At 35.6% G+C, this 25395-nt stretch overlaps 1 protein-coding gene across 1 annotated transcript in view; it reads left to right on the top strand.

Moving 5' to 3' along the window:
* Positions 1-25395, top strand: part of LAMA1 (laminin subunit alpha 1) — a 101569-nt gene that overhangs the window by 53587 nt on the left and 22587 nt on the right. The window contains exons 22-41 of the mRNA XM_065752656.1: positions 683-819; positions 2735-2971; positions 4882-5025; positions 5413-5592; positions 6193-6378; positions 7238-7365; positions 8525-8645; positions 8775-8912; positions 10547-10668; positions 11857-11943; positions 12194-12387; positions 13311-13453; positions 15831-15929; positions 16835-16946; positions 17110-17272; positions 20201-20411; positions 20642-20758; positions 20853-21016; positions 22115-22253; positions 24170-24263. Coding sequence (XP_065608728.1) covers positions 683-819; positions 2735-2971; positions 4882-5025; positions 5413-5592; positions 6193-6378; positions 7238-7365; positions 8525-8645; positions 8775-8912; positions 10547-10668; positions 11857-11943; positions 12194-12387; positions 13311-13453; positions 15831-15929; positions 16835-16946; positions 17110-17272; positions 20201-20411; positions 20642-20758; positions 20853-21016; positions 22115-22253; positions 24170-24263 — 2916 coding nt within the window. The remainder of the gene's footprint in view (positions 1-682; positions 820-2734; positions 2972-4881; positions 5026-5412; positions 5593-6192; positions 6379-7237; positions 7366-8524; positions 8646-8774; positions 8913-10546; positions 10669-11856; positions 11944-12193; positions 12388-13310; positions 13454-15830; positions 15930-16834; positions 16947-17109; positions 17273-20200; positions 20412-20641; positions 20759-20852; positions 21017-22114; positions 22254-24169; positions 24264-25395) is intronic.

The following is a 25395-nucleotide window of genomic DNA, read 5'->3' as shown; positions in this document are numbered from 1 at the left end:
GACTATATTTTCCCATTAGAGGAAAACTTTAATCCTAACTGAGAAGGTACCATCTTCAGATTTATCAAGTTACTAAGATACTCCTTTCAACACAGCATAGCTAAAGTGACGTCTACCTTTTCTCAAACTTCACAGAGACTTTTTTTCATAGTATAGTAATGTGAAGTCTTCAGTGGGGTGGTATACTGTGTCTTTACTAGGAATCAATCCCTTAGGTACCTTTTACCATATCAGACTTGGAAAAATTTGTAAGTTTTATTAAGGTAATTAAAAAAGTGTTTCCACATTTCTGCTTTCGAGCAAGAATAGTACTGCATTTATTAATGATAAAATCCCTGATCAGGTTTGCATCCTTTATAATGGCATTTTCTTCTAAAGATTTACTTTTATCCACAATATTTGTTTGGCTATGTTAATTCCCCTGTGTAAGTGCAGCCTTGCTTTTTAGATCACTAAACAGGCCACATCAAAAAAGAATAATGTACTTTCATTTAAAAAAAAACCAAAAACTTGCCACTCTGATTGTAATTTAGTTCCCAATTGGGCAAGGAATACAAGGAGCACCATACGGTATCAGTAAGAAAAGTAAGATTATCAACAGTCATGGTTTTCTGTTTGTTTGTTTGTTTTCTGTTTAGGAAAGGCAAATAAATTTAATCATTTGGTACCATTTCTTTTGCAGCCTGTGACTGTGCTCATACTCAGAACAACTGCAATGCAGATTCTGGTCAGTGCATTTGTCCCCCTCATACTCAGGGACCAAAATGTGAACTCTGTGAGGAAAATCACTGGGGACTTTCTCCTAAACTTGGCTGCAAGGTATGGTAGGTTGACTGAGATGCCAAGACAGTTCCAAGCAGTTTGCCATTTGCTAAAGCAATATACTCGTGCTAGAACTGGACTCTTGATTTGAGGACCTCAGTTGTTGTTTTATGTTTCAAAGTGTTAGTGCTAGACTTTAAAGTGTTGATTGAGGAGTTTTTTTTAAGTATGGTGTCTTTGAAAATACTGATCCAGAATGTCTGAGTAGGTGCGTTGATCATCTAAGAAAATTGAAGCATGTATTTTCACTGTCAGTTGCTTAAGCAAGGAACATAGTTTCTGTGCTAAACAAGAATTGATATTGTGGCTTTAAGAAAAATGAAATATAGATGTCTTCTAAATCATTATATGCTTTAATAAATATTTAAAATATAAATGGTATAAGGTAGTTAGTTTATGTTTCCTGAATGGAGCTTAACATTGATTTTTAAGCATTAAAATGCAACTATAGTTCAGATCTGAGGAGTATCAACCATTCACAAATTAAGTTTTCCCAGTAAATTCCTACCACATACAGCATTGGACCGATCTTTGTTTTGTAAACGCCAAGACTGTAAAAGGCCTCAGAATTACATGAATATAATGGGTAATTTCAATGGATAAAGCAAAAATATAATCAACTTGACAAATTCTGTTATTATATGTGCTAAGTACCTGACAAGCACAAGCATCAGGCAAATTCTTTTCTTTATTCATCTTTTATTTTTTTAAGGCTATTTTATCATCCTTATTCTATAATATAGCCCTTTCTTCAGAGTTTGCTATATCTATGATTTATAACAACATTCTTTAAACCTCTACATTTTCAAGCTGTTCTCATTCTTTTTGTGAGTGTTCTGTAAATACAGTGTGCTGGTTCCTGTGCCATTTCACTTGGGTAAGAATATGGTGGTGGTAGACTATCACCCCTTTAAGTTTTCCTTTCGTAGTCTGATTCCACAGCACTTGCCAGTGAACAAGTTGAATTAAGTTGAATGTTTTCTCAGTATTTGGGTTCCATTCCTAGGTATGTTGATTGAGCAGAAAAGTAGTTCTGTTCCACTTAGAACTTTTTTCAAATCAAGTGCTGCTCTCAATTAGGCGTACCTTAGTGTCCTTATTCATCATTGTGACACTGATATGGAAATATATGTAAATGATTTCTGTTTTGATAAAGCAGGGTTTAACCTTCAGAACTTTGGACCTTTAGTGGTATTTAGGAGCCAAAGTTATAAACCTGTTTGATCATGAAGTGTATTAGACTATGCAGCATAGTACACAGTACTGAGTGAGTGAGAAGTCTGCTTGATTTAAAGGGCAAGCAATGAATATGTGAAGAATGGTAGAGGATACTGAAATGTACTTGTACATTTTGTAAGCTGAACTGCATTGTATATTAAACTTCCTACTTTTGGATTCAGTGAGATTCTCAGTTCCTGATCAAAAACCAAAAAAAATTTGAGTGAGATGTAGACCCTATTAATACTTCTGGAAGTCTTAAATAAATGTTAGTATTAAGATTTTTATTCTATTTATAAATTTATTCTACTTACATACATAAATTTCATCCAGTATTTACATGGCATTGTTATAATTTATTTATTACATTAAATAAATACTGTTTTAACTAAGATATTTTTGAATTCTATCTTTTGGGACTCTATCCTTCAACTCCTTTGATTCTATACCAGTTCTGGGAATTAACAAAGCTTTTATGTTTTACATTCCACTGTTTAATAGAAATTTGACATACAAATCTTTTTTTTAAATACAAGTAAACAATCCCATGTCTATGTAAGTTCTTAGCTTTTCTATTGTATATTAATTGTTGACATACGCTGAGTTTTAATGGCAACTTTAAATTTACTATGCAGTTTCTGTTGTAACAAAAGTGATTTTTAAAGATTTATTCATGATTTTTTTTTCCTGTAAGGCCTGCAACTGTAGTGACCATGGTTCTAACAGTCTCCAGTGTGACGTTTTGACGGGTCAGTGCCAATGTAAAGCTGAATTTGGAGGACAAAACTGTTCCAGATGTGCATTAGGCTACAGGGACTACCCAGACTGTGTTGCTTGTGACTGTGACTTAAGTGGAACCAAAGCAGAGACGTGTGATGACACTAAAGGACTTTGTGGTTGTCAAGAAGAAACTGGCATCTGTACCTGCAAGGTATTGAAGTATTCAGACTTTTCTGGGACACATGGTGTTTCTGATAATTTATTTCATAAAAATTATAAAAGCTATAGAAATGAAAGGATCTTAGACTGCATCCCTCTTCTGAGATATTTCTGAGAAGACCTAAAATCACTCCTCATGGATTTTCTGTGCCAGTGCTAAACCAGTGTTGTTATGAGCTATCTGGGTTTAAGAGACTGCCAGTATTACTTTCCTACTTTGGGCAAATACTGCTGCAGGCAAAAGAGAGAGCATTAATGCTACCAACATGCCATTGTTATTCCTCTTCTCAGAAGTTCCTGAAAGAATGCTAGACAGTTTGCCTCTCTTATTACCCTCTATTTGATTTTAAGAAGCCAGGTAAGTTTATTTCCAGTTTGTAGTCATACAGTTATTGTGGCACAGTGCTGCATTTCACTTTTAGACAAAACTCATGGCACTGATGTAGATATGCGCTAAGAAGTCAAGATCAGACCCATATGTGATAAAAAGAAATCATTTCTAACTGGCTGAATTTTCTCTAATTTTACAAAACAACCACTGTACGTTTGCTAGAACAATGATTGGTGTCTTTCAAATGTTTTATGGGAGTTGGCATATTTAATGACACCAGTCTTTATCACTGTATTTCTCTGTATGCTATAAATGCCACCTGATACTATTGTTAATGATAATTTTTTTGAGTGTATTTTTTATGCCACCTGCATTTTGCTTTGCAAATACTGCCAATAATAATTGTTCATAGCTCATATACATTCTTTTGGTGTTGCTATTAAAAAGTTTATTTTTCGAGTACACATAGAAGATTGAAAAAGAGCAGAAAGGACCATTGATGAAAATTGATTCTTATGCAGAAAAGAGAAAATGTTACTTCTTTATGCCAGGGGAATTCTATTCCATCATTGAGACTAGGAATACTCTGCTGCCAGATTTACATTTCAGTTTGTAAGTCATGTAATCATCATGAGTTTTTTGAAACAATCTATGACATTAAGACAACTGCTGACAAAAGGTTGTTTCTTCCTTAATTAAAAAAAGGTATAAATTCCTTACATGCTGTTTTGGCAGATAATTATGTTGTCCTCTGTGTAGAGATAGCTTTCAAAAATGTTTTCACATCTAAAATGGAATAAGCTGTAGATATGCTAATTAAATGTTAGAAAAGTCCAGTGGGAAGGCTATTGTATTCTAACAATGGAAAAAAAAATGAGGTACAGAGAATTTTTTTCTACTCATACACACAATTTTATTAGGTCTGGGAGCAGTATATTAATTCAGATAATATAATCTGATCTTTTAAAAATCCATTTTATAATGATAGGAAGAAACCAGTAAATACGAAATTGTAATTTAGACATTTTTCTTAATCTGGTTATGTTCCAAGTTCAGATTTGTATTTCCTATACTAGAGACAAAAACAGTACTTTGAATATCTCAGTTATCTTCCTAATACTGGAGCCTGAATGGACACTTCTTTTTTAAAACCAGAAAATATTAAAAAAAGAAATTTAATAGTACAACTTCTTCTTTTTTTTTTTTTTTTTTAAAAAAAGGATCAACATTGACTGTAATTTGTCTAGTGTTTCTTCAAGTTGGACTTAACAGTGGAGAAGTAAATGCAAGAACAAATGTTCGGGACTAAGTACCTTGATTTCCATTCATACTGAACATCTTTGACTTTAAGAGCCTTTTTTTCAGATGGAGGTGGGCAAAAGAAGGGTTTTGTCTTCAATGGAAAAACATAGTTGCTAATTTTAGTTAGGAATTCTAATACATGAAGTTTATTTAAGGCTTCACAGTTTTTAAAAAACATTGTTGTGTAATGGAAATGAAATATACTGTTAGCAAAGTAACATGAGTGTGGAGCTCATGGTTTTTTGTTTTTTTGTTTTGCTTTCCTTCAGGAAAATGTATTTGGGCTGCAGTGCAGTGAGTGTAAACCTGGAACTTTTGCTCTGTCTGCAAACAATGCACTAGGTTGTACTCCATGTTTCTGCTTTGGAATGTCTACATCTTGTTTGGAAGTAGAAGATCATGTGAGAATTCCCGTGAGTAGAGTGACATAAACGTGTTGGTGAAGTTTGGTGTTACACGCATGATATCACACTGGTGTAAAAAAAAAAAAAAAAAAAGGTAGCATACATTTCATAAATCAGGTGAAATGTATAATCTAGCTCACAGGGACAGTGACTGATGGCAAAACGACAAATAAAATGTACTCTTATTTCTGAAACCCTGTACTTGACTCCACACATTGTGAAAAAAATTGTTAAAAAATATTCTTCTTTTTATTTTTTATTTTTATTTTTTGGCTTGGACTTTTATACCTATAAAATTGAATGTTGACTATATAAAGGAAACCAAGACTATTTATGGTAAATTATATTGGGATAAAATATTTTTGTTAAATGAATCTATTGCTCTTCATGTTGCAGATAATCTTAACTCCAGACCAGTCCATTCTGCATGTAGTAGCTCAAAGTAACCTTACTGGAACAGTGGAAGGAGTATTTTCACAATTTCCTGATGTTTTACTGGATGCTGCCATTGTCAGAAAGTACTTAAATACAGAAACATTTTACTGGAGGCTACCAGAGCAGTTTCAGGGAGACCAGGTGAGACCATTAAATAATTAGAATGCTTTCTAGATAATTTCTTTAGTCTATTAATGTCACTCCTTTGTTGTATAATGGTCACTTTAACTTGATAACATTTTTCTGTGTTATTTAATTCAAGTAGGTAATAAAATTGCATGAATTAATATAATTATATAAATGAACTTATAGCTAGCACAAACTGTCTGTTTACATTACCCTTTTCTAATGATAATTTTCTTGATTCTGTAAATATTTAATTGCAGTATTACTTTCCAGAAATTGTATGGAGAGGAAATGTGATATATTCAGCTTTAGTTTAGAAACTCAAAAGGGCTTTCAACCTTGATACTAGATTCAGTACATAGATCATGAAATCTCTGCTGCTTAGAAATTAAGTGAAAGTTGAGTTTACGCCTTGAAAAGTTCTAAAAGAGGAAACTGCCTGCTTTTTAAAAATATGTGTTCGCCCTTGGTGTAAAAACTGCTGAGTTTAAGTCAGTTTTCATGCCTTATTGCCAATTCATCAAAGAACTGTCAGTTTTCAAATCTTCTGATGACATTAAAATTAGTAGCGATAACCTTGGAATAAATAAAAGTAATAATTTTATATCCAAACAGCTCATGGCATACGGAGGCAAACTGAGATATACTGTTGCTTTTTATGCTTTGGATGGCTTTGGAACCTCAAATTTTGAGCCACAGATTCTAATGAAAGGGGGTCATACCAGCAAATTGGTCATCTGTGTAGACAGCCCTTCTCCAGAAAATGGAATAAGAAGTGAGGAAGAAGTAGAAATGAAGGAGGTAAGCTATAACATTGGTGTTGAAATGGAGATATGTATCTCATGAGAGAGATCTTCATGAGGGAAACCTAATATATTTAAGTGAATATGCTGAGAAGTACGTACCTGATCTCAAATAGACTGGATTACATTGCACCTATTTCATTAAAAACATGTCTGGGAAAATCATATTATAGGAAAACTTTATCTGCTTCTCTTTTGGAAGTACTAAAGGAGTTGCTGTGGAAAGGTTTTCAAAGAGAAACTCAAATTTCAAAACAGTGATCTTCTTTGGTCCCTAAGGCTCTGCTGCCTGGGACTGTGGTGAGAAGTAGTCTTGATAGGAGGCAGGACATAATTTAAAAAAATAGGTTCATAGGTACATTAGGTTGGAAAGGACCTAAAAGATCATCTAGTCCAACCATCCTCCTATCACCATCCCTACCCACTGAACTACTAAATCAAATCCCTTAGCACCTCATTTAAACGCTTCTTGAACAGCGCTAGAGATGGTGCCTCAACCACCTCCCTAGGCAGGCCATTCCAGTGCCTGACCACTCTTTCAGAGAATGTCTGTATTTCAAACTGCACCTAAGAATGCAGTGTAGTCCTGATCCTTTGACTGTCCAGGTTCTATAGATCCAGCCATGACTGCTGTCCTGTGGAAACTGGGAATAGAATTTAGATGCAGGGAAGGAAAAGAAAGGCAAAATAAAAAACACATTTTGTTCTAATGTGGAGCCAGGTTTTGGATTTTCTGGGGCAAAGAGTATAAACTCAGTCACTGCCTGTATTTCCAGAAGAAATTGTAAGGAGGAAGACATTTAACTTTAAGTGATCTTAAATACTCATGGTTTTAATAACGTGTTATTTTCCCTTAGGGTTCTTGGAAGTATTTTAATTCCGTGTCTGACCAGCCTGTGTCACGTTCTGACTTTATGTCTGTGCTAAGCAATATTGAATACATCCTTATCAAGGCTGCCTATGGCCAAGGATTACAGCAAAGCAGGTAAAGCAAATAAGCATTTACTTATTTTATTGCATTTACTGTAATTGAACTTCCAGCTGAACTATCCAATACATACTTAAGTCAAATTAGAGAAATCTCCAATTTCCTATTTATGACTTACATTCTTCTTTCACAAGAGAAGTTTATTACCTTTAATTAGAAACAGAATTGCTCTTCAATTCTTTCTGTAAAACAGTAAATATCTCCACTGCTTATTTTGACAGAAAAGCCCATAAGGAAGCACAAAGCTTTACAGATTGATTCAGTGTTCTATAAGACGGGCAATGTAGTTAGATGTTTTGTATATTATTTCTTTACCAACTTATCTTTATGGATAATTAATTTTTTCTTTGTCTTTCATTTTTTTCTGTAGAAGAATTCTGAAGAACACACAATCCTCTGAGTGTCTGTAGGAATTTGGTCCTTTCCTGTAGTTTTATACACTATGGGCTGTGGTAGTGAAATATTCCCACCTTAGAACACTAACATTTCACTGTCATCTTGAACAGAACTAAGTTACTAACAAAAGGGAGGAGATATCATATGATCATTGCCTCACCTGGTTTACTAACAACAAGACGTGCAGGGATACATATACTTGCATCTTTACAACACTGGAGTGGGATTATATTTGTCTCACAGGCTGTAAACTACCTTATTGCTAGCTCTTTAAGAGTATCCATAGAGCTGAGCTGTTGTATTTCACTTCATTTTTTCTGAGGCAAATTGCATAATCTTGCATTGAGGATTTGTAAAAAATAAATTGCAGACTGATGATAATCAACCTGTATTACTTTGAAGTACTTCTGGTATTTTTGCTATCTGTCTTGAAATCTCATAGAATCAGAGAATTGCTCAGGTTGGAAAAGGCATTCAAGATCAAGTCCAACAGCGTCCTAACCAGACTACCCTAACACTAACATGCATTCATTGAAAAAATCTTCAGGTTTTATTGAGATGTTTCATACTCATTGAATTATAGGATGGTTTAGGAAAGGACCTTAAAGGTCACTTAATTCCAACCTCCCTGCCATGTGCAGTGATATCTTCTGCATGGAAAAGAGGACTGTGGGAGAGAAACATAAAAATGTTTGTATCTTAGTTTTGGTGTTAGGCCATCTTCTAGATCTTCATGCTGTCTTCTACCCTAATCTTACAGAATTGCAGATATCTCAATGGAAACTGCAGTGAAGTTTGAAGAGATGCATCTAGGCAGATCTAGAGCTCATCTTATAGAGCAATGTAGATGTCCTGCTGGCTATGCTGGATTCTCCTGTCAGGTACTAAATCCTTGAATCCTTTCTATGCCAGATAATAATTAAGTTACACAAATGGCTTTCAGAATTGTTCATAAGTTTTGACAGCCATAATCTTTCTTGTTATTTTAATTTTATTCCCTTTATGAATAGAGCTGTGCTCCAGGATACTACAGGGAGAAGCCTAAAGAATTCAGTGTAAGAGAGACTCATTCTATTATAGCTCCTTGTGTGCCATGTCATTGTAATAATCACAGTGAAACCTGCGATCCTGAAACCGGAAAGTGTTTGGTATGTACAGCTTATGAATTTTTTCATTGGGTTCACCTGAACATGCAGTGACAGTAATCTATGATAGGAGTTTCTGGGAATAGTATGCTTCTATACTGGCTGGTAAAGTTAAAATTTTCCCTATCTACATCTCTAAATGCACATAGTATTTTCCATAGGGTCTATTCAGTAAAATTAATCAAGCTTTTTGGTCACTATTTTCAAAATGATTAATAATTTTAAGTTTAATTATATTTTAAAAATAATTTGAGTGTATGAATTCACTTTATCTGATTTACTGTGTTACTTTTTGATTTCTACTCCTTGGTTTGCCCAAGGTCTGTTTAATCACACAAAAATAAGTAGAAATAAAGGAAGCACTAAGCCATTCCTCACTTTGAGCTAGGTCAAAGTTAAATTTTTTGTCTCTCTTGAAGCAAATATGCTCTGAGCTTCTTTAGAGAGACTCTTTTTGGCATCCTGAAATTAAAGCAGTCTAAGATTATACTTCAGCTAAGTTTAACTTTTTTATTTCCATTTTGTCCCAAAAATTGTGAAGAGGGGTTGCGTAGGTCTAGTACATAGCCTCTTGTCTTGTGAGCTCACAACTGTCTAAATTCTCAGCTATCCGATGAAGATATAAGTCTCATCTTTGGTATGATTCAATGACCAGGTATTCTTTCCTTCATTTTTTGTTGTTGCTTTATTTATCCAGTGGTGAGTTGATTATTTCAAAGTCAGCTTCTGTAGAATTCATCTTTGAAGTCATTTTATGTTTCCTCAGGCCTTCAGGCTCTTTGTAAGCTATTCTTTCACTTAATGTATGAATCTCATGAGTAAGAATGATGGTTCTCATTACTATGAGGCCAAACCATGCAGGTCTTTCATACTGAAGAATAATAGTCATTCATTCTCTCAGCTTCTCATCGCAGGGGTAGCAAATCACCCACATGTTATGAATACTACTTAGAGATTTCCATCTGAGTTGTGTAGGCAAAAGAAATAATTTTCACCTCTGACTTTTGTTCCCATGCAGTAGAAGGCTGCATTATTACTTCTTACTGTACTCTGCTAACCTCTAAAATCTACACACTCACAAACGTGAGGATCAAAAAAAGAAAAAAAAATCACTGAGGGAATGAGTGTAATTATGTTTGTAATACTGATTTGGTGTTCTAATATTAATAGCACTGGCTGTTGATCAGTACTCTATGCAGATTAAATACTGTGTCTGTGAACCTTAACTGTAATTGTTTATTTGTTTCTGGTTGACAAATTCATTTATTGAAACACTAAAATTTGTCTTTTTGGTCCAGTCCTGTTTAATTTTTCCCTCAGTTACTTTTTTTAGGACAGTTTTTTGTTTTGTACTGTGGTTTCCTGATCTAAATTGGATTAGTAGAAGTAGAAATATACAAATCTTAATGGGAATTCAGAGCAGATATTAAGTCGGCCTGCCTGATGGAATGGAAAATATGCTGGCATTTTGCTTATTTTTGCATAAATCATCCCTCTATCCAGAGAATGCTGACCGATGAGTGGTGACATTTAGATGTGATTGTTAAAGACTTGATGCATTTATGGATTGGGGAGAAGATAAAATTCTTCTTGTTTTTTGTTGTTTTAAACTGTCTGAATTCCTTTCTGTGTACCAGAACTGTAGAGATAACACAGTTGGTGATTACTGCAGTGCTTGTGCCCCAGGCTACTATGGGAAAGTAATTGGATCTGTCAACGACTGCTCTCTTTGTGCCTGTCCCAGAGCCAACCCTGTTAGGTAACCAGAACTTATTAAATCCAATGTACATTTCAGCCTTCCAGATTCCTTGTGCTGTATGTCCTACCTCCTATGCCCTACACTCTATGACAATAGGAGATAGTTATTGTTACACATGTCCTTAATTTTTTATTTCCTGAAAGCTACTTATTTTAGCAAGTACAGCTTAAATTCAGAGTTTATATTTAGTGATAACTTTGTGTGATTTTAAAGCTAAAAGAGTAACTAATAGATATCATTTTTTTCCCTCACTTTTTATAGATAATGGAATAAGTTACACTGATGTATTTCAGTTTTAAATGTGGGTCTCTTTTTTGTTTTAAAGACAATGTTTCAGTATTTCAGGCCTTTTCTAGCCAGTTCAGGAGATTTTAATGAGATAAATAGTAGGTACACCTTTGTTTGAAATTTTTATGTTTGCTTGTAGACACAGTTAAAGATATTTTTAAAATCAAAATGTTATGCAGACTACTTTTTATCTAGAAACTTGAAAAGAACTGTTGCTTTTGGTTCTAATTGAGTTAGAGCATGAGTGGGACTACTCACAGAGTCACAGAGTCGTTCAGATATCAGTTAGACAGATATAATAGCTATATCCTGCAGCTCCCTCACCTTACTTTCCTCATCTGTAATGCACTGTTGAAACAATGGATATAAATCCATGCTAATTTCTTTGGAGTTAATTTTGCAGAGGGGTATATTGATACAGAAATCCTGTAAACTTCCAGATGGCCAGAGGGAGTGACTGGGCAGAGGGCAAAACAGAGCTAGGAAATGGCTCAGACAGAGAGGATGTGTTCAAAAGAGGGTGATGGACACCATAACTATGGTGCTGGAACAGGAGGTAGCTTACTGCTTCCATTCTGCCACACAAGAAGCTTCACTCCTCAGGTTCTTTAGAGAGGGGGAAGTAAGAGAAAGCACTAGATGACTTAAGATAGAACTCTTACAGTTTGTTTAAGCTTTGTCATATCTTTCAAATAGAATGTTGTAAGATGCTTTAGTACAACATAAAGTAAAGGAGTTGCATTGGAGGAAAGAAATCTTTTTTTAAGAAACAAAATACACATTCTAGTCCATTGCATTAGGTTGAGCAGAGGATACTCAGTCTGTGGCTGAATGAGATTCTCTGCCATTACATGGTTTTGCATTGCTGTGCTAGCAGGTATTTGTTTTTCCTTCCTCCAGTTTTAGTCCCACTTGTGTCCTGAAAGGTGTACAGGATTACCACTGTGATGCTTGTCTCCCAGGTTATGAAGGACAGTACTGCGAAAAGTGAGTTGTACTCAATGTCTCAATTGCTTTCCACAAATTGCAGGGACAGCTTTGAATATAAACCATACTTCTTGGAATAGATTATTCATAAATAAATGTATGAATATGGGTGGAAGGACTTCATGACTTGTTAGCTACTGTAGAAAAACTGTGAATCAAGACTCTATCAGTGATTCTCAAAGATAAACATGATTTCTGGTTTTATGATGAATATTTCCTGATGTTCACTGTCTCGTTCCTCCCATTTTAGGTGCTCTCTTGGCTATTATGGTGACCCTCAGCTTCCTGGAGGCAGCTGCCATCTGTGTCGATGCAATCCAAGTGGCTCTGTTCATGTTAATTGTGATCGTGTGACTGGCAAGTGCCTATGTAAGCAGGGTGTGACAGGACAGCTCTGTGAGGAGTGTGAACCAAGACATCTTCTTCTGGAAGAAGAGTGTGTTTGTAGGTGGCTTTGAAATTTATTTCTGGGCTTTAGTTTATTTCATAAGTGTTTTTCTATTGGTTGATCTATTCTCTCTATAAAAGGCTTGAACTAATCAGTATCCTGAGGGGTTCTGTCTAACCTCAACTATTCTGTGATTCTATAAACAAAGAGGAAACTGCAGTACAGACCATGATATCAGATCAGCAGTTAGTCCTTAAATTGGCAAATGTAGGACTACAAATATATTTAAGAATAGATAATTTTAATACTTATTAGCTGTTTTTAGCATGATTTTGTTTGAAAACATTAAATTCCTATATTATTGACTCTTTTCCTGTGAGATTGCTCTGATAATGTTCAAGGAGTCATCCCATGTGTATAGGCATGCTCTATCAATAATTTGTCATGTAGTTCCTTATGAAACAGCTGATAGAAGGAAGACCCACTCAGTACAGTAATTGCTTTTACAATGAATTAGGATTATAGACTCATATTTTGCTTTATACAAGGAAATGTGGAATAAATGTACCTACACCAGTATGTAAATAGATTCCTTGTCTTTGTAACCTGTCCAGTAACTGTTAGTAGCATTGTCCTGGATTTACAGCAATATAACTAAATAGGTGTAGCGTGTATAGCAAAACAAGCAGCTTGGTAGTCAGCATGACAGCTTGAATGTGTTCTAACCTAAGGACAGCATGTTTAGAATTGGTCCACTTCTGGAGCAGGCATGGAAGGGCAAGACTTACAAACCTGCATTTTCAGAATTGTGTTCTATCAGTATTAACACAAAAAGTAAAGGCACATACTGTGTAAATGTGTGGAGAAAAACAAAGACAAACAACATCAGCAAAAAAACAACACACAATTCACACCAGTATTTGATTCCTTTTAAAATAAATGCTAATGTTACTTCCCCTTTTTGAAATTGCTTATCTAGCTTGTAATGACAACTGCACAGGAGTTCTGCTAAACAGCTTGGATATTCTCAACAAAGACTTATTATCACTGAACCTTACTGGTATTGTTCATGTGCCCTCTGGGATACTATCAGAGCTGGAGAATGCAACAAAACATCTAAAGGTAATATAAACATACAAGTAGTAGAAATATTTAGTCACACTTTTAAAGGAAAGCTTGCAGCCACTCACAGGAATTTAAATGTCCTCCTGAAATTCATGAGTGTATCCGGAAGTAACACCAATTTAAGATCATTATATTTGTTATGGAAATTAATCTTATGCCCTTTACTTGTCTATGTTTCTTTATTTTATTTTCTTGTACTGACATATTTAAATAAATGTCTGAATATTTTTCAATCAGCAGTATAATTACTGAATGTTCTATATGTGCATGCTTCGTCTGGATGATGTAGGTCCTTAGGATTGGCCCAGACATACTGAAATTAAAGGGCATAATATTCAGCAATCAAATTGAAGCATGAGGCCAGGTCCCTCTTTGGTTCCTTTGAAGAGCTGTCAGGGTCCTGGGAGTGGAGTCTGACAAACTGCTTATTTATTACATAGGACTCCTTGAACGCAGATATTTGCTTTCCTTGATGTTCTGTGACCATCCAAGTGATTTCCTCTGTCCTACATCTTAGGAGACAAAAGCTATTAGTATACTTGTTTTGGATACTTTCAGACTGTTTGTGGAAAGCTTTCCTTCCAGTGCCTGTGCTGCCTTAAATAAATACTACATTTAGTAGACCCCAGGGGGTCGGTTGTTGTTGCAGATTAAGTTCTAGTATTCTCTGTGCAAAGCCAGAGATAAATAAAAATATTTGCTACTTAATGACTAATAAAGTAAGCATATTTATTTATTGATAAATCTGCCCAGAAGTAATTCAGGAAAGACAAGCTCTAAGACAGAATTTAAACTACTTTCTTTGAATTCCACCATGTTGTACCACAATCAGAATAACATGAGCCTTCATGTGCTGCTGGATTCTGCAAATGGGGAGTTTGAGTTAAAATTTCACCTATTAGAATGTGAGGCAGACTGAATTCCAATCCAAGTGCTTAACAATCATAATAATTACAATATCTGAAGGCAAACTGGATTAAATTACATGTTTATGCTTCAACAGAATTAGTCTTATCCTTCAGTTTTACTTCTTAACATTTTTTGTTATAAAGCTTCAGTTTTGCTTTCCTTCCTTTATGCCATGAAGGCATAAACACCAAATGATTGTCATGCTTTACAGATGCAGTTGACTTGCTTTCTGTAACTGTTGTGTGTTTGTGTAGGAACATTGTATTCAGGAAGCTAAGCATTATTCAATACATAACATCTATTTAATTATAAAGTCAAATCCTTTGTAAAAATGAAAGTAATGTAAGTTTCTCCTGTAATACATACTTCTTTTGTGTGTCAAAATCAAAAGAAAACCAGATGTCACTCTCCTGGATGTGTGATATTTAAAAGATCTGACTGATCTACCTCTTGTGACTATGATGTCCATTCTTTTTATGTAAAGACACAACGTTATTCTTGAGGCTAAGTTGGAAGTGTCATAGTTCCTTTATTTGGAGGTAGGGATTCTTGTGTTCTGTGATACTGAAATATTTCCTTCCCTCTTTTCTTGTATGAAAGTAACAGCTGGACAATACCTACTTTTATTTATGAATTAAAGATCTTCACAGAAGGACTGTCCCCTTCACTGTTAACCGACTTTTACCCACTTTTTCCCTCCTGCTAAGAGATTCCTTACGTTGTTTTGCAGCTGTAGAGAATTGGTATTCTGTTGCAGGCCTTGACTGTATCAGTTAGATACAATTGCCTGTTTACTGCTACACACAGCAGTTTTGAGGTGGCCTTGAAGCTAAATACAGCCTAAAGTTTCTTCAGGGCAGGGCTGATTATGTTATTTGAATGCCAAGATCGTAAACTCCTGAGTGCCATGCAGAGGATTTGATGCTGAAACGGCTCCATGGCCATCCTCACACACATGCACTAGATATAGCTATTTTGACATGACAAGCTGCTGAAATTGTAGCAGATGTGGAACTGGATGGAAACATTTAATTTGATGGGTCTTTTAATTCCTGAAAGTAGCTTGTTCAGACAGCTAAGACTGTGGAGAAATTGAGAATTGGGAAAGCTGAAAATTGGATCTCATTTATTATTTGACTGGAAGTACAAAATAGTTGGATCTGGAGATTTATTTCCTTCCACCTATAGAAATCACACACTTCTTTTCATCAGCTATATGTAGGGATTTGATTTAGTAGTTGAGTAGGGATAGTGATAGGAGGATGGTTGGACTAGATGATCTTGTAGGTCCTTTCCAACCTTATGAACCTATGAACCTATGTATGCAACTATTCTGTCATCTTATGCCTTAGAAAAACATCATTTAAAAAATAGAAGTGGTCTAAGAAATTTGCGTAGTTACTTTTTCCCAGAAATCTTCTGGACACACGATGGACTCTTTACATCACTGTGTTGTTTCTTACAGGAGTTTATAGTTCCTAGAGAAGATCCAATGTATTCATTAGCTGCAGCAGAAGAAAGTCGTCTGAGTTTGTCAAGGGATGTTGATCAGTTGCCTGAAGAAGTAGGTGCTGCATATTTAATTCCTAGCATTTGTGGAGAAATCTTTTGAGTTTTCTCTGAACATACATGCCGGAGTATTGCTTAGAAATTATTTTAAATCTATAGGCTTCAGTGGAAGAATTCTGTCTGTTCTCTAGTTTTTTTCTGGGGAGAGGGGTTAACCATTCTGTGGAATTACTCAACAAACTACAGTGTTTTATTACATCACATGGGAGATGTACGTGGTTTCTGTTGGAGCTCAGAAGCTTTTTCTATTGTGATCATTTAAGGTCCTAAAACGGAAGAGCTTTTCTTCTCACTGGTTCTAAAAAGTGAAGCTTATTTAAAATTGTCACTGTTGAATACTCACCAGTCTTTTACATTTACATCATTGTATTTAAAATATTTTCAGCAGAATTGTATCTCTTGAAAAATCTAATACTTATGTTCTTTATTCAGCTTTAGCACCAGAAAAAATGTAAATGGACACTTTTCAGTAGTCCTAGTCTGTTAGGTTTCATTTACTGTTCATGTATACCTATTGTTTGTTGAATAGTTGTAACAAATTGAAATAGGGACTTACCCTAGCAGCCTTATTATTGCTAAGAGGAATTATCTGAAGATACAAGTTTTGATTTTTACAAGTATGTACAAAAGTAATAGCTTTTATTTTTTTTTCTTCTAATTAAGAAAATTATTGATAAATTAATTCTTCACTGATATCAGGGGCTGGATCTTTCAAAATAACAATGTTGTAGCATGAAAGCATTAAATTTCAGAATCAGCTAGGTCTGCCTAGTTAAAAATGTAGTTTCCTGTCATGGAGTAATTCTCACTATTGGAAAAAATGTAAAAAGATGAGCAATAATAATTAATTGATCAGTGTTATAATAGTATTGTTAAAGAATATATCTGATTTTATTCTAGTCATCTAGAGTTTTGAAAAAAGCTTGGCAGCTTAACGCGATGACTCAGGAAACCAGGAGTAAAAGTAAAGAACTGTGTGGATTTATTGATACCGTACATACAGCCATCAAAGGTATCCTGCTTTTAAGCTATTTCCACTTCTTTGCAGAATTTACAAGTGTTTCCTCTGTAACTTTTAAAGAGCTGGTTACACATAAGTGCTACAACTTTTGCATGGGGTTCACATATTCCTTTATCAGTTGTATGACTAATAAATCGTTTACTCTTCTATTTAGTACTTGCTGAAGTTGCAGGGTCACTAAATGAAACACTGGGCCTGGACCTCCCACTGTCAAACGTTACATCTCAGAGCCTGCATGAAGATATTTCAACTCTACTGGATGAATTGCGCAAGAAAGATTTTGTTCGATGGCACTATAATGCTACCAGTGTCCTAAAGTAAGCCTATTCTATGGGAACTTTGATTCACGTATGTCTGTAATATGCAATACTGCTTTTTGGAGAGAGATCTGAAGAATCCTTGCTCTATAGTAACATACTGTGTTATGCTAACTAACTCAGCTGGAGCTACATGAACTCTGCATGAACACATCCAAGTGTTGTTACTGGGAGATATTTAGGCATCTCCCGTGGTACTAATAAAGTCAAATCCCTGTTTGTTTGGATATGATACAATTATTAATTGCAGTAAGTGGATAGGCTTGCTGTTTTGATTCAGATTTGGCCCAAATGCACATCTTTGTGTGGATTGGGAACCTAATAAAACAGTCTCAGAGTTGCAAGCCCAAGATCTTCATGATAAAGTATTGTCAATGGAATATGTATCAACTAGATTTGCAAATGAAACCAAGGCATTTTATTCAGTGTTCTGAGCCACTGCTTAGAATTTGTAGTTGTTATCTCAATTTACCTGCATTTAAAGGTTATTTTGAAATAGCTTTGAATTAGTTATTTGTTAGTTTGGTTTTTTTTTGCCAGATTTGTCAATCTAAAACAATGGCTATTATAACAGCCAGCAACATTTTTGTTCCAACTTCAAAAATATGAAGCATTGGCCACAAACAGCTGTGTCACAGAATCACGGAGTTAAGTTAAAAGGGTCCTCTCAAACCATCCAACCCCTTGCTAAAGCAAGTTCCCTGGGCTAGGTTGCACAGAAAAGCATGTAAGTATTGGCTTCAGGAGATAAAAAAAAATTAGCTCAAGAATATTTCTGAAAACTTAACTTTTCTTTATTGAATTTTTTAAATTAGAAGTAGAACAGAATGTTTAAACTGGAAGGTTATCTGATTTTGATTGCTAGACTCCTGCACTTTTCCTTGCATCAGGTATTAAACTGTATAGAAGCTAGATTAACATGATCATGGTGTAGAAGTGTACTGCTTATTCTTATATTTATTAAGAACTTAAGATAACCTTTTACACTTATAAAAATGTCTCCAAAACATTCTGTTGCATACTAAGAAAAGGTTCTGAATTTCAGCATCATCTTGAGCTGTTACACAAGGCATTTGTAACTGAAGTTTTTCAATTACAGACTGTCAAAATTCCTGAAAGATCTCTGATAAGTCCTTTGACATATTGAAGGAGAGGGTTAATACGATTTATTAGATATTTGCTCTGTAGAATTTATCATGCAGTGCAGCTGTATATTCAAAACTGATTTAAATAAGCAGCTTGACAGTGCATTTTTCAGGATGCAGAATTTACCACGTGGCTGATAGTGTAGTGATCATGTGGTGACATATTGTTGAGCAATGCTTGTAAGTGAAAACTCCATGAGGTCTCCCCACACTTTGCTGTGTAAGCCATTTAGAATATGATCTTTTTACTGCATAATTTACATGAAATAGAAGTCATTACTGTATTACTGAGTATTGTGTCCAGTTCTGGGCTCACCAGTACCAAAAAAAAGGCATCTCCTGAAAAGAGTCCAGCAGAAGGCTACAAAGATGATAAAGGGCATGGAACACCTCTCTTATGAAGAGAGGCTGAGACACCTGGGTCTGTTCAGCCTTGAAAAAAGAAGACTCAGAGGGGATCTGATCCACATCTATAAATATCTAAGGAGTGGGAGGCAAAGGGATGAGGCTGGACTCTTCTCTGCAGTGTGTGGTGATAGGACGAGGGGAAATAGCCACAAACTGAGGCATGGGATGTTCCACACAAATGTTCATGGAACTTGTTCACAGTAGTGGTGTCAGAGCAATTGAACAGGCTGCCCAGAGGAGTTGTGGAGCCTCCTTCTCTGGAGATATTCAAGACCCGCCTGGACACCTACTTGTGCAACCTGGGCTAAGGAGCTGCTTTGGCAGGGGGTTGGAGTCTAGAGGTCCCTTCCAATCCCTACAGTTCTGTGATATTGTTTTGTAAAATACTTTTGCTCTTGTAACTATTTAAAGCGTGTCCAGAGGAGAGCCACAAAAATGATACATGGAGTGGAACATCTCTCCTATGAGGACAGGATGAGAGATCTGGGGTTCTTCAGCCTGGGGAAGAGAAGGCTGTGAGGAGGCTTGAGGGCTTTCTTTCTGTATCTGAAGGGACACTACAGGAAAGGGGACAGACTCTTCAGCAGAGTCTGTGGTGATAGAACAAGGGGAAATGGATTAAAGCTCAGAGAGGATAGATTTAGGTTAGATATAAGGAAAAAATATCTTGCAGTGAGGGTTCTGGAAACAGGTTGCCCAGAGAGGTGGTTGATGCCCCATCCCTTGGAACTTTCAAGGTCAGGCTGGATCAGGCCCTGGACAGCCTGATCTAGCTGTGGTGTCCATGTTCTTTGCAGGGCAGTTGGACTAGATAACATTCAGAGGTCCATTTCAGCTTTAAGGATTCTGTGATTCTGTCAGAATGGCTTTAAATCATATTAAGGGACAAATGTTTATGTGAAAGTGCCATTTATAGGAGTTGCTGTGTGGAAATAAAGAGAGGGATAGACTTTAAGGATCATTTTGAGTCAGATTTCTTCAATAGTAGAAAGTGTTCAAATGGATGTGCAAATATTCCCATATAGACCAAGGGAATTAACAATTGACTAATCTGGGAAGGAATTTGATATTGCCCAGATAATATTTCTTTCTAAGGGATAAGTATGGTGATTGCAATTCAGGGGTCATTTTAATGATGAATTTTGTTTTTATTTTTTATTTACACTTTTCTAATCAACACATTCAAAGCTCGTTAACAGTATTCCTTCATCTTTTTGTGTGCTCAAGCATGTAACTAAGCTGGTGTGTTTATGCATGATTTTTTATGAAAAATTGTGGACTTCTGTAAAAAGGTGCATTTTCAGTAATTTTGGATGAACCCCATGCCTGTCTACCCTTTACCGTGTGCTTATTTCTCACTTCTTCCCTTTGCCAGAGCTGCAGAAAATGTGTTGCTCCGGGTTCAGAAAGACTATCTTAAACCCCAACAGGAGCTTGCTGAGCTGAAAAAGGATGCAAGCGAGCTCTTATCAAAGCACAACAGCAAACTGCAAGATGCACAGTATCTGGTGAACAATGCACTCGCTAACATCAATGAGACAAATCGCTTGTTTCCTCTTATCTCTAGCAACCTGGGAGAGTTAAATGTAAGACCGGACATCTGTGTTGTTATGTAAGATATATAAAATATGAAATTTTGTTTATAAGTTGCCTTTTAGCCTTTCAGAAAGCTGTACACATTTAAACATCTTAATATGTGTGGTATCTTGATAACTCTCAAAGAAAACCATACCCTTGTTTGAAAAGAAAAATAATGAATATCTAATATATGCACTAGTTAACTTACAGACTGTAAAACAAATGATTTTTACTGTAGGAAAAAAAGCTGAGTATAAAGGAAAGTAAAGAAGTCTCAACTATGCTCATTAAAGAAGGAAAATTCTTAGTGAACGTTGCTGCTGCTCTTTCCCATGATGTAAAGAACTCTACATCAGTAAGTTCTTAAGTTCGAACATCCTGTTTGACACTATCAAGTGGGTTTTGCTATTGGTGGGAGGGAGGAAAAAGGAAACCCTTTTCTTGTGCAGAACTTGGAGGTCCACCAGGATGAACTACTCCAGTGGAATACCAACTTGAGACAACATGTGGATGAGCTGGTGATGCAGATGTCTGTGAGAGGAGTGCTTGACCTGGTGTACAGAGCTGAGGATCATGCTGCTCAGTTCCAAATACTTGCAGATGCACTGCAGAGGTAAGAAACTTGAGAAAGTTGAAGTTTAGAGAGGCCTCATTTATAATCCTGTCAGATTTAATTTAAGTAAGAGTAAGTAGTAGTGGTTTAGTCCACTAAGGAAAAGGAATGAGTTTTTATCCTCTATTTCCTATCAGTTGCCTTTTTTTTTTTGTCTTTAATGTAGTTACAGTATCTTAATTAAATGATATAGAGGGGGTTGATAGTCTTGAATTTCATGCGGCTGACTTGCGCAATAACTGGTGAGTTATTAAGTGCCCAGTGAATGTATCATAGTATGACTTGAAAAGCTTGTGGTCTGTGTATGAATACTTCTTTGACTGTATATCTCTGAATCTCATCAAGAAGCTATTTTTTCTATGCCTTCATTATTGTTGCTTTCAAAGCATCTCACAGAACTGAGCGGGTTGCAATTCCAAACGCACTCAAATGCACTCCTAGAATTTTCAAGTAATTTGAGTTATTTCAGTGGAAATAATCTATCACTGGAATACTTATAGGACTCTTGCTCATTTGTCTTATAAAATCAGCAGAGATATGTGTTCAAGTTTAAATCTACAAAGATTGAAAAAATTATGTATATTTTAAGCTTGAGAACAGAAATTTTTCTTTGCTTTGAGTAATGTTGAGTAACTTTGATGGTTTTAATCTATCCAAACAAATTCAGTAAAACAAAATTTGATATGGAGTAGCTTTCAGATAGTTGTATTTCCTTCTAGGTTCTGTATTACTCCGTGTTGCTTTTTTGCTCCAGGTAGGAACGTGTTTATATTCTGTTATGTCTACGTGATGTAATTTGTTCGTTCTTCATGAAGAATGCTATTGTAGCTAAGTAGCTAAAATTGAAAAATTAACCATTGGCAAAAAGAAAAAGAAGTATTTTAAGTTTTCTGGTGATTTGGAACTTTTTCAGTTCAAAATAATTCACTGAAAGCCCTTTTTGCAGCCCTTTGGAGGGTTGTGATCTTTTTTTCAGAGTGCATCTTGAATTCTAGAAAGTTCTTCATGTTGTAACACACACGTGTAACAGGACGTGGAACTTACTGTTTACGTTGCTTGTTTCACAAAAATAGAATTATTTGTTAATTTCCTACTTAGTGGCCTCTCAAAAGTGAAGGATGTGACTTTGAATGCAACTGCTGCTGTCTACACCCACTCCAGTGTTAAAAATGTGATTGAAAGGACAGAGAGTTTGGCAGATGATGCATCTAGAGTTGTAAATGGTCCTTTGCATTTAGTAAGTATTGATATTAGCTTCCTTATCTTTCACATTTTGGAATACTTGTTTTGTAGGCTTTTTCTTTTGCTGGAATCTGGATTGTTGTGAATGGAGGCAGCCTGTCCTGCCTCCAGATATATAGTGTATCCTGAATCTATGCTCTAAGACAGTAAGGATACCAGATTTCACATTCTGTCTTTCCTCTTTACACTTCTGTTTTTATACATGTGATGCACATTTAGCTGGATTGGTTATGATTCTTTGTGTCTTTGTCATCAGCCATCTGACCTGCATTTCATAGAATCATTAAATGGTTTGCTTTGGAAGGGACCTTTAAGGTTATGTAGTTCCAACCCCACTGCTATGGGCAGGGACATGTCCCACTAAAGGACACTTCCCACAAGAAGTGTCATGGCTTAAGCTCCCATTCCTTGGTGCTCCTTTTTGCCTTTGGAATTATTTAGCCATCTTCGTATTCAACTCATCCCTATTCCACTTCTATCTAGGTATTCACAACCACAGCTGTTTTGCTTAGTTGAGGGCAATCAGTAACTAAATGTATTTTATATCGCATCTTCCATTCTTCCACCTTGCACAATTATGAGGTTGTTGTTATAGAAGTAGTTTACAAAGATCTGACTAATTAGTTACCTGACCTGTTACTGTTACTTTCATACTGTATACATTTCCATCCTTTTATCTCTTGCATTTTTCATGATTGCTAACCCGAGGAAAGAATCAGCTGTTTTACATTTGTCATATACAGTATTCCTGGAGAGTCAAATAAACGATATTGCATTCACATGATAGTGATCAAAATAGTTGGAATGATGTGCTTGTTTATTTTATCACATGCTGTCTTATACACAGCATGTGTCCTCCCAGGGATTTTTCCAGATGGATAAATGGATTAAAAGATGCTTTAAGACTGGAATTTTCAAATATCTTAATTGGGCTTAGTGCTGAGAATTTTGCCTTAGAAATGGAGCAAAAACAAACAGTGTTCCAAAAGATAACAGAAAATCAGTAGCACTGTCCCGACTGGATGTCATGGTTTTATGATTTTTGGTATTGGTATTCCACAGAGCTGGAGCGTTAACTCTTCAATTCTCAATGCACTATATGATGCTATAATGTGGAATATCAATACCAAAAAATCATTGTCAACTGTTTACAGGCAGGTTCGGCCTGGTTCCGTGACGATTGGTGTGGGAGACCCACGCCCCAGGAAAGAGGAAGGGAAAAAGGGAAAAGGGAGATGGGCCTAGAAACAAAACAGCATCAATGACCTGAGGAGGAAAGCTAATTTACTAAATAGATATCGGAAAGTAAAATAACACAATATAATACAGTATAATTGGAATTAAAGCTAATAAATCAAATAAAATGAGCAAGAGAGAGTGTTTGATAAACTGAAGGCCTTACGCTAACGCTGAAGGCGGATGGCAGCGAGCACCCACTGCTGAGTCCATCGCAAAAGAAAGAGTGTCCCATGACTGCAGACAGTTTTTATCTTTCCCTCTGAGCGTAAACACGTAAGAACGCAAAGCATCGCAAAGTCCTCTGGGGAATGGAGTTCTTCTTCCCTTCTGAGACAGGTATACCTGGAACTGTCGATGATCCACGGAGCTGGAGCATTAACTCTTTAACTCCAAATGCACTACATGATGTTATGATGTGGAATACCAGTACCAAAAATCATAAAACCACGACAATCATAAAACCATGACACTGGAATTTGTTAGGTTTTATTTCAGTGTCACGCTCTTGGGCAAAAGGTTACAATTGGATTTTTTTAAATTATGCTTAAAAAGGTAATAAATAGAATATTATAGAAATGGTGAGAGTGTTTGCTAATCATATTTGATGTCCATAGACTCTTCAGTGTCTTCAGTTGAACTTCTGGCATTTCTGCTTTTATTTTATTTTTCCAGCCAGATGAGTCTCTCAGTCTTCTTGGCAGAAACACTCTACAGCTTAGCTCCAAAGTTCAGAATGAAGCTAAAGATCTGAAGAAAAAAAATAACGGTTAGTTCTTTAGAGTTCACATTTACTGCTTCTGTTTCCTTTTCCATAGCCTGTCTTATGGTAGGTTTTTCTTTTTCTCTTTTTAAATGACCTTAAAGTAAGGTACAATATTGTATATAAATACATATATACTTTTGTACTATTGAAATCAATGTTTTATTCAGGATTCATATATTTTATTTTGTTTTTGTAAGAATATAATTTTCTTTGGTGATCATTTAAAAAACTGACTATACCTAATTTGTCTCAAAGTAATGCTTTCTTCAAATGTTTTTTTTTCTGAATGCTATTAATGAGGTCATTAGAGATTGCACAGTAGGTGAAGAACGAACAAAGTTCTTGAAGAAATATGTTCATTCAGTTTGATCTAATAAATCACAGATTACACGAGTCTGTAGAATGATATCTTTAAGCCATAATCTTTTTTTTTCTTATCCCTTCTACATAGCTGAAATACAATAACAAGCTGAATTTTTTTTCTGTTTGTGAAAAGTGTCTTTTGGATCAGAGTGCCTCTGTAAATTACAAAATCCTTTTAGTTTATCACTCCAAGAAGATCAGCAGAGCTTTTGAGTCTGCACCTTGGAAGTACAAAAGCATTTTGAACTCAGACTTCGTTTAGGAGCATTGTCCAACCCTACGGGAAGTTTTGAACCGAATGTGGATGGTTAACAGAGACAAAATGTAACTGTAAAATGGTCTTTGCTCTTAATATCAGTAGTTCTGCACAAATTTATACGTCTTGCGTAATTCAGATGGACTGAATACACAATTTTTTTGTTCATTCTGTTCTATGTATTTTTATTTCTAATGGGAGGATTCTACATGTATCTCAAACATAATTGGAAGAAATACAGTCTTGAATGGCTCCTGTTGTATTTCAAGAAAAATGTCAAGAATATCATAGAAGCTATAAGGGTTCACCATCTTGGAATAATTTTAATTTATGACTTTGTCCTGACTGTGTTTCTGATTTGAATTTGCCAAAAAGGATAACTTTGCATGGAACAGTGCCTATAGAAGCTTATCTGTTCTTACTGCATTCAGTTTACATTTATGTATTTAAAATTTTCTTTCTGTTAAAAAAGACAAAAAAGTTCTGTGTGATTAGATAAATGAGTGCTTATTATTA

This window comes from Cyrtonyx montezumae, unplaced genomic scaffold (genome assembly GCF_038088225.1).
Source record: "Cyrtonyx montezumae isolate F1298 unplaced genomic scaffold, pur_monq_1.0 scaffold_8, whole genome shotgun sequence".
NCBI lineage: Eukaryota > Metazoa > Chordata > Aves > Galliformes > Odontophoridae > Cyrtonyx > Cyrtonyx montezumae.
This window is presented reverse-complemented; position numbering and strand designations above follow the sequence as displayed.